At 41.4% G+C, this 9951-nt stretch overlaps 1 protein-coding gene across 1 annotated transcript; it reads right to left on the reverse strand.

The window, feature by feature from the left end:
• Positions 1-8331: 8331 nt before the first annotated feature.
• LOC127031820 (olfactory receptor 6N1-like) lies at positions 8332-9279 on the reverse strand. Its single transcript, XM_050918847.1, has one exon. The coding sequence runs from the start codon at positions 9277-9279 to the stop codon at positions 8332-8334; it is 948 nt and encodes a 315-aa protein (XP_050774804.1).
• Positions 9280-9951: the final 672 nt, after the last annotated feature.

Here is a 9951-nt window from a genome sequence, read left to right on the forward strand (position 1 = left end):
TGGCTGGGATTTTCAAAGTTAGTTAGGCATCCAACTTAATTGAAAATCAGTGGGAGTTGGGCACCTATCTCTTGTAATTGTTCTCTTAAGGATCCTACATAAGAACATAAGAAGAGCTATATTAGGTCACATCAATGGTCCATCTAGCTCAGTGTCCTGTCTCCTGATAGTGGCCAATGCCAGGTGCCCCACAGGGAATGAACAGAACAGGTAGTCATCAAGTGATCCATCCCCTGTCACCCCTTCCCAACTTCTGGCAAACAGAGACTAGGGACACCATCCCTGCCCATCCTAGCTAATAGCCATTGAAAGACCTATACTCTACAAATTTATCTAGTTCTTTTTTGAACCCTGTTATAGTCCTGGCCTTCACGGCATCCTCTGGTAAAGAGTTCCATAGGTTGGCTATGTGTGAAGAAATATGTTTTGTTTTTTTTTACACCTGCTGCCTACTAATTTCATTTGGTGATCCTTAGTTCTTATGTTATGAGAAGGAGTAAATAACACTTCCTTATTTACTTTCTCCACATTAAACATGACTATAGACCTCTATCATATTTCCCCTTAGTCATCTCTTTTCCATGCTGAAAAGTCCCAATCTTATTAATCTCTGCTGATATGGAAGGTGGTCTATACCCCTAATAATTTTTGTTGCCCTTTTTGGAACCTTTTCCAATTCCAATATATCTTTTTTAAGGTGATGTGACCACATTTGCATGCAGTATTCAAGATGTGGGCAAACCATGGATTTATATAGCAGCAATATGATATTTTCTATCTTATTATCTATCCATTTCCTAATACCTATCTCATAGATCTGGAAGGGATCCCAAAAGGTCATCGAGTCCAGCCCCATGCCTTCACTAGCAGCAGTAGCATCGGCAGCCTTTTTGGCATCCTAGAAGGCGGAAGGTCCTGTCCCCAAAATGACACCCCCAACAGAGGCAGCGGAAGGTCCTGCCCCCGAAATACTGCCAACGTCAAACATCCAGCCTCCGACCCCCAAATGTTAGCACTCTAGGCAACTGCCTAGGTTGCACTGGCCCTGACTAGCAGGATCAAGTACTGATTTTTGCCCCAGATCTCTAAGTGGTCCCCTCAAGGGTTGAACTCACAACCCTGGGTTTAGCAAGCCAATGCTCAAACCACTGAGCAACATTCTGTTAAAAACCATGAGGGGTCTGGTGGCACCTTAAAGGCTGACAGATTTATTTAGGCATAAGCTTTCATGAGTAAAAAAAAAAATTCAGATACATGGAGTGAAAATTACAGATACAGGCATAAATATACTGTCACATGAAGAGAAGAGAGCCATTCCGAGTCTCTATCAAGCCCAAATAATGGTGTTAAGTTTGCTTTTTGACTGCCGCGGCACACTGAGTGGATGTTTCCAGAGAACTGTCCACAATGACTCCAAGATTCTCTCTTGAGTGGCAACAGCTAATTTAGACCCCATCATTTCATATGTATAGTAGGGATTATGTTTTCCAATGTGCATTACTTTACATTTATCAACACTGAATTTCACCTGCCATTTTGTTGCCCAGTCACTCAGTTTTGTGAGATCCCTTTGTAGCACTTTACAGTCTGCTTTGGACTTAACTAGCTTGAGTAGTTTTGTATCATCTGCAAATTTTGCCAACTCACTGTCTACCCCTTTTTCCTGATCATTTATGAATATGTTGAATAGGACTAGTCCCACTACAGACCCCTGGGTGACCCCACTATTTACCTCTCTCCATTCTGAAAACTGACCATTTATTCCTACCCTTTGTTTCCTGTCTTTTAACCAGTTATTAGTCCATAAGAGGACCTTCTCTCTTATTCCATGACAGCTTACTTTGCTTAAGAGCCTTTGATGAGGGATCTTGTTAAAGGCTTTCTGAAAACCTAAGTACATTATGTCCACTGGATCCCCCTTGTCCACATGCTTGTTGACTTCCCTCAAATAATTCTAGTAGATTGATGAGGTATGATTTATCTTTACAAAAACCATGTTGACTCTTCCCCAACAAGTTATGTTCATCTATATGTCTGACAATTCTGTTTTTTTGTTTACTAAACTTTCAACCAATTTGCCCTTTACTGAAGTCAGGCTTACAGGCTTGTAATTGCTGGGATCACCTCTGGAATCATTTTTTTTAAATGGCACCACATTAGCTATCCTTCAGTCATTTGGTACAGAAGCTGATTTAAATGATAGGTTACAAACCACAGTTTGTAGTTCTGCAATTTCACATTTGAGTTCCTTCAGAACTCTTGGGTGAATACCATCTGATCCTGGTGACTTATTACTGTTTAATTATCAATTTGTTCCAAAATTTCTTCTAATTACACCTTAATCTGATACAGTTCCTAAGATTTGTCACGTAAAAAGAATGGCTCAAATTTTGGAATCTCTCTCACATCCTCAGCTGTGAAGACTGATGCAAAGAATTAAGTTAGTTTCTCCACAATGGTCTTATTGTTCTTTAGTGCTCCTTTACCATCTTGATCATCCAGTAGCCCCACTGGTTGTTTGGCAGGCTTCCAGCTTCTGATGTACTTAAAAAAATTGCTATTACTTTTTGAGTCTTTGGCTTGCTGTTATTCAAATTCTTTTTTGGCCTTCCTAATTGTATTTTTGCACTTCATCTGCCAGAGTTTATGCTCCATCTTTTCTATTTTCTTCACTTAAGATTTAACTTCCACTTTTTAAAGGATGTCTTTTTGCCTCTCATTGCTTCTTTTACATGCTCATCTATAGAATCGGCTTCTGGCTACTGATGGAGACAACATACAAGACAATAAGAAACTATCATCTGATGTGGTGTGGAAATTGTTACATTCCTGTTTCCTTACAACATTTTAAAATGATCATTAACTTAGTCCTGGAAGACTAGGATAGGGGACTGAGTTTGCTTCCTGGTCATTTTAAGGTGAACTAGATGAATATTGATTCTAGTTATTCTGTTATATTTGTATATTGTTATTACTTTTCTTTATTGAGGTAGCTGCATTGAATGGAGGAAAGAAAGTGGGGAAATCACACATTGATCAGAGAATTCATCCTCCTGGGATTGGGGAATATCCCTGAAGTGCAAGTTCATCTCTTCTTGCTGTTCCTAATGAGCTACATTGTGACCATGGCTGGGAACGTTCTCATCATTGCCCTAGTTACGGCTAATCAACGCCTTCATACCCCCATGTACTTCTTCCTGTGGAACTTGTCCTGCCTGGAAACCTGCTACAGTTCCAACATCCTTTCCAGGATGCTGGCCAGTCTCCTGACTGGGGACAGAACCATTTCTGTTAGCGACTACATCACACAACTTCATTTTTTTGGTTTCCTGGTAGCTACAGAATGTTACCTGCTAGCAGCGATGTCTTATGATTGATACATAGCAATATGCAAACCGCTGCAATATGCCATCTACATGAATGGTAGGAACTGCCTCTGGCTCGTGTCTTGGTCTTGGATCAGTGGATTTCTGGGCAGTACAAAAATGACATTTTTTGGGGTCAAAATTAACTTTCTGTGGCCCAAATGAAACTGACCATTTCTTTTGCGATTTCATCCCAATGATTAAACTCTCCTGCACTGACATCAGCCTGACCACCCTGGTGACCCTGATTCTTTCTTCCATGGAAAACCTGATACCACTTCTGTTAACCATGACATCCTATGTTTGCATCATGGTCACCATTCTAAGGATCCCTTCCATGAGCGGGAGGCAAAAGTCCTTTTCCATCTGCTCCTCTCACCTCGCCATGGTCACAATTTTTTATGGCACTATAACTATAGTCTATGTGATGCCAAAAAACAGTACACTGAGAGAGCTTAACAAAGTGTTTTCCCTATTCTACACTGTCCTGACTCCCCTGGCCAACCTGCTCATCTACAGCCTGAGAAACAGAGAGGTCAAGGAGGCCCTGAGAAAAGTTTGCTCTAAGTACCTTGCATTCATATGTTTTAATGCTTTGGAATAAATCAGTCTCGATTTATTAGCCAGGAGGCACTATTTAGAACACCTTTAATTCTGGCCAGCCCACTTATCTACAGCCTGAGAAACAAAAAGGTCAAGGAGGCCCTCAGAAAAACTCTCAGTAAATTCACTGGACCAAATTCTCACCAGAAGACTCCACAGAAGACAATGGAGCCTTGTTGGTTAAACCAGCTGATTGGCTGGTCCATGGTGATCACAAGACATCAGATGGGCTTTGTTAAATGAGAATTAATCCCAATGTTTTAAATAGTCTGGTTGGGCTGCATCTAGGCTGATCAATACTCAAACCATCTGGTCCCACCATAAGAGAATGTTAAGATGTACTGAGTTCTCAGACAGCTGCATCAACTTTAGGGCAGTTGTTTGCTTCTCTTTTCACATGTAAGGTACATGGAGTGGTCTGTGAGGGGTAGTGAGGGGTCTCAGGGTGTAGAGGAGGCTAAATAATGAGCCCCATTATGTGGAGGATCTGAAACAGACTAAATAAATCTGACCAAGATTACGACAGATAGGATCCATTTTAGGGCTGAAGGTGCTAAAATATAAAACTCAATGAAAAGATCATTTACCTGATGGATGTCCATGGTGCTTGTCTATGTAGCATTTTAATATTTTGACTAATATTTCCATTATAATGAAACAAAAACAAAGACAAGTATATCACGTATGTGTTGTCTGTCTGTCTTTCCTTTCAGTTAATGCAATTCTCATAATATCTGCAGTTATGTGCATTAATTTTCAGACATCAGTTGTGGCAGCAGAGAAATCAAGACTGAAAAAGGTCAACAAGCAAAACAAAATGACACACTCAGCACAAACATAAAATCTTCCCTCCATTCTGCACATTACAATTCACCAGCTCAAGCCAGCATATACTTCAGCAAGCATTCGGCATGTGGCATGATAGTCTAAATCAGTGGTTTTCAACCTGTGGTCCGTGGACTCCTGGGTGTCCGCAGACTATGTCTAAGATTTTCAAAAGGAGTCACACCTCCATTCGACCATTTTAGGGGTGTGTAAATGAAAAAAAAAAGGTTGAAAACCACTGATCTAAATACAAGGCTCTTGCTTTGAGGTCGGGAAATGCAAGCATCAAATCCTTAGCCAAATCTAGCTGTTAGTAGGAAAGTTATTGCAAGATGAGAGATCTCCTCACAGATATACTCACCCAGATGTTTGACATAGGAATCACTTAGTGAAATTCTACATCCTCGTAAGGCTCTTTTCTACTGTTAAAATTGACAGGTGAAGTTGTGTCTTGGTTTTGACTTCAATGGGACCAATATCACATGCTTTGAATTTACTGCCCACTGGACAGAGCCTGGCCCAATGACCAAATCATGGGAGTGAAAGTTAGGAGAGTTGGAAACACATGCTGGATGTGACAGTTATGGAATAATTTGTTAACCCCATATCAGGTTGGCCTGGTTCTGCAATGGGATTTTCTGCACAAATGTTTTTGATTCACTGCTTCTCAGTGGGGATTAGGGCGAGTGGTCCAGGATGGTTTAGGTAAGATATAAAAACATACACCTAAGGGGCTTGGCTTTTGGGGAGAGGTCTTGGTATATGTTGAGGGGTGTGATGCCTGGACCCATCTCAGTGTTGATTGGCCTAGGGGAGAGGAAAAATTGCCACCAGAAGGCCTGCCTGTACCTCCCAACACATGCTTCGGGTGGGATTTATGCCACAACCTTAGCACTGATTGGCCAGGGGGGCATGCCAAGAGGGGTGTGAAATGTTTTGGAAAAGTTTGTCTGAGTGCATGAAAAAGTTTGACAGCTTGGACTCACCTAAATTATTATCGTGGAATGGTTAATAGGGAGCAACAGAGAGTAATGGTGGAGAAGGGGCAGCTATACTGTATAATGGGCACTAGGGGCAGCAGAGGGTGGGGGTGGGGAAGGGGCGGCTGTACTGTATAATAGGCACTAGGGGGCAGCAGAGGGTGGGGGTGGGGAAGGGGCGGCTGTACTGTATAATGGGCAGTGGGATATCAGAGAGTGGGAGCTGGGAAGGGGCGGCTGTACTTTATAATGGGTTCTAGGGGCAGCAGAGGGTAGGGATGGGGAAGGGATGGCTATACTGTATAATGGGCACTAGGGGCCCTAGGGGTAGCAGAAGGTGGGGTGGGAAAGGGCGGCTGTACTGCACTGGGACAAGTGGTAAGGGGTGGGGAGGAGAAGGCTGTACTTTTAAGGGGGTCTAGAAGCAGGAGAGAGAAGCAGAAAAACTGGCTAAAAGCTGTAGAAAGAAATTAGAGTTCCATACACCCCAACACATGTAGTCCTACCCCCTATCCGTCTCCTCCAGAGCAGGATCGTCCCTAAAGCCATGATATGCAGACCCCCATGTTTTGTCCCATGTGGCCCCATTCCTCATGGTAGTACAAAAAAAATAGGGCAATACAGTCTGGATGAAATTCCAGTGCACAACTGGTATTTAAATGCAGCTATCAATGCTGCACCGTCAAACAGAGAGGACATGTCAAGGGATGCTCCGGGGATCTTTACAAGGTCGGGACTATTCAGTCGTTTCATTTACATCTCAGATGAGGGAGCAGAGAAGATGCTTATAAAATCTGTGGATGACCCCAGGCTGTTAGGGGTAGCAGGGCTTTGGAGGACAGGATTAAAATTCACATCGTCTTGAGCAATTGGAGAACTGCTCTGAAATCACTGAGGGGAAATTCAGTGAAGACTAGTGCAAATTAGGGCACTTAAGATGGTAAAATCAAATGCATGACTAGAAAATGGGGAATAACTGGCTAGGTGGTGGCATTGCTGTAAAGGAGCTATGGGTTGTCCTGGATCACAAACTGAATATGAGCCAAAAATGTGATGCAACTAAAAAAAAAGGCTAATATTATACTGGTGTGTATTAACAGGAACATCATCTGTAAGACATGGGAGGTCATTGGTGGGTGAGGGATGGGAAAGGATCAGCCATCTCATTAACTTAAGTGCATGTAGGATCAGATTCTGATCTCAAGTCAACCTGAATATGGATCTCTGAAGTCAAAGCCTTTCCTTTCTGTTTCCATCAGTCTAACTAAGGTCAGAATCCAGCCTGTATCAGTGACATTGTACATACTATTTCATTTCCATTCCATCCACCCATTATAACACAGACAAATATCCTTCCAAGAATTAAAATCATGATTCATCACTATATTTCATGTTTTCCCCACATAGTATTTTGTGAATTATTGGTTTGAAAAACAGTGCAATTTCGAAGGCGCAAATAAGGATCAGTGGGGATTCTTGCTAGCAAAGCTTTGGATGCACAACATTGTTAACGTGTTTTAGATTTAGGTATGTCTATGTGGTTAGCTGGGAAGAACAATTGTCTTCTTTGTTTTGTAGTTAGAAATATAGACATAACCTTATTCATCCTCAGGAGCTGAAGCAAACAAACCAATTTCCTTCAAGGATAGAAATGACAAGAAGAAAATGCTTTCAGAGAAGCATCCCACACAAAATGGTAGCTTCTGGGAAGCTGACGTATGTAGAATGCCAATGTCTAAATACAATAATGATATAGATTATGGATAAAATGTTCAAAACACCAAAGTGATTTATGTGCTTAAGTCCTATTGTAAATCAATGGGATGTACGCTATATGAACGTGTGTCTTTTCTAAAGCCCTACCAGCCCTGCTGTTGACCTAGGAATGCTTAGCTTCTTTAGATGTCCCCACTGTACTGTTATGTATATTACTCTGATTCCCCTTAAATTACTACCCACTATTGATAGAGGAATCCTTAGGACCTGCTGCAGTTCTTTCGATCTTCTATTTTCCCAGGCCTTTGAGCTGTCTCAAACCAGTCCTGTAGGCTCAGTAGGAGATCAAGCCAAAGTCATCAAAGTTAATAACTTTAGCATTGTCCCTTAAGGCCCAGATTTGTGGGAAGGTGGCTTATCTTTTCCTTCCTGCCTGTATTTTTTTTTCAGACAGTTGTCTGTTGAGTTAACTCCATAGTGTCATACAGAAAACAGTCTCAGTAACCAGGAACATACAACATTATTACATTATTGCAGAACAACTCCGGACACATGCTCTAGTTGCACCCCAGTTTCTTGGGATGCAGGGGTCATTGAGCAAAACTCTCTGGCCTGTTTTATGTGGGAGGTTAGATTAAATGCTCATAGTGGTTCCTCTGGCTTTTAAGTATATGGATCTATGAACAAATGAAAACTGTAGACACAGATGGCTTTGATTTCAGTGGTTTCTTAAGAGTGAACCAAAATGGCCAGGCGTATGACAGGGAACAAGACATCGAGTGACTCAAAAACACACCTCAGGGCATCACCTTTTAGCATAACCTAAGTGAGTTAGCTCAATGTCACCAAATTCTCACAAAAGCCACAAATCTATTGAGAGATTTCCTCAAAGCCTCCTTGACCTCTTTGTTTCTCAGGCTGTAGATGAGGGGGTTGACCATTGGAGTCAGGACTGTGTAGAAGAGAGAGAACACTTTGTTCAGGTTTCTCAGTGCATGTGTTTTTGGTACGACATACACCATGATTAGGGTCCCGTAGAAGGTTGTAACAACAATCAGGTGAGAGGAGCAGGTGGAAAATGCCCTTTGCTTCCCAGTACTGGATGGGATTCTTATGATACTGGCTATGATATAGATATAGGATGTCAGGGTTAATAAAAATGGGGGAAAGATATCTATCGAAGCAAAACAGAAAGCAACAAGTTCTATCAAGTAGGTATCACCGCAGGACAGTTGGACCACTGGGATGAAGTCACAAAAGAAATGGTCAATTTTACTGGGGCCACAAAAAGTTAATTGTGACATTAAACATATTAATATGGTAACAACCACAAAGGCAATGATACAAGACCCTGCTGCTAACTGGAAGCAAAACTTGCTATTCATAACAGTTCCATAATGCAGTGGTTTACATATCGCTAAATACCGATCATAAGACATCACAGATAAGAGGTAACATTCTGCAGCTGCAAGGCTACTAAAGAAATAATACTGCACAAAACAACCACAAACAGAAATGGTTCTGTCGCCAGTCAGGAGACTGACCAGTTCCCTGGGCAGGATGGTTGAGGTGTAGCAGATCTCCAAGCAGGACAAAATCCCCAGGAAGAAGTACATGGGAGTATGAAGGTGCTGATCAGCCACAACTAATGCTGAAATGAGGATGTTCTCAGCCAGGGTCACAATGTAGATCAGTAGAAAGAGCAGGAAGAGAAAGCTCTTCAGTTCAGGGAGATTTCCAAATCCCAGGAGGATGAATTCCTTGAAGGCCGTTTCATTTCCTAGTTCCATGTCTGCCATAGGTTCTACCTTTGAAAGAGAAAACAAACTGAACTGGCAGTTGAAGAACATCAGGGTACTTTTCAATATACTTCATCTATTTCATTGCGCAAATGATTAGTCCCTCATTTCCCCTTGTGGTGATGTGTACATAGTGCTTATGCATCATCTGACCTTCTGCTTTGAATCGTGCATATTCTAGTTCCCCACCTTCTCCAAGAAGAGATCAAACAAATTCTCTAACGATCTGTACCCCTGACAGAACTCTGATAGCTTCATATTTTTTTATAGTCAATTGTACCCTAAACTCCTAATATTTTACAGAATAAACAATCTCCTAGGCTGGTATTTCACTTATGATCATGTTTGGGTTTTATTTTCTTTTTTATTGTTTCAGGAGATAGACATTTATCATTATATACTAATAACCCTTAATGTTATCCATTTTTTAAAGAAAGATTGGACACAATCCTTCTAAGCTTTTGAGTTGACCTCTCGATCCTGATCTCTTCCTTTATCTCCCTATCTCTCTCTTTTAATACACTGATTTCTCTCTTCACTATTTGTGATGTGTTGATCATAATTATACTTTGGCATTACAAAATGGAACATGAGAACTGTCATACTAAAGAAGATTGGAGGAATGTTTTGAACAGTGTCCCTTCCCTCACAACGTCAACAGAC

This window comes from Gopherus flavomarginatus, chromosome 11, assembly GCF_025201925.1.
Source record: "Gopherus flavomarginatus isolate rGopFla2 chromosome 11, rGopFla2.mat.asm, whole genome shotgun sequence".
NCBI classification, from domain to species: Eukaryota; Metazoa; Chordata; order Testudines; family Testudinidae; genus Gopherus; species Gopherus flavomarginatus.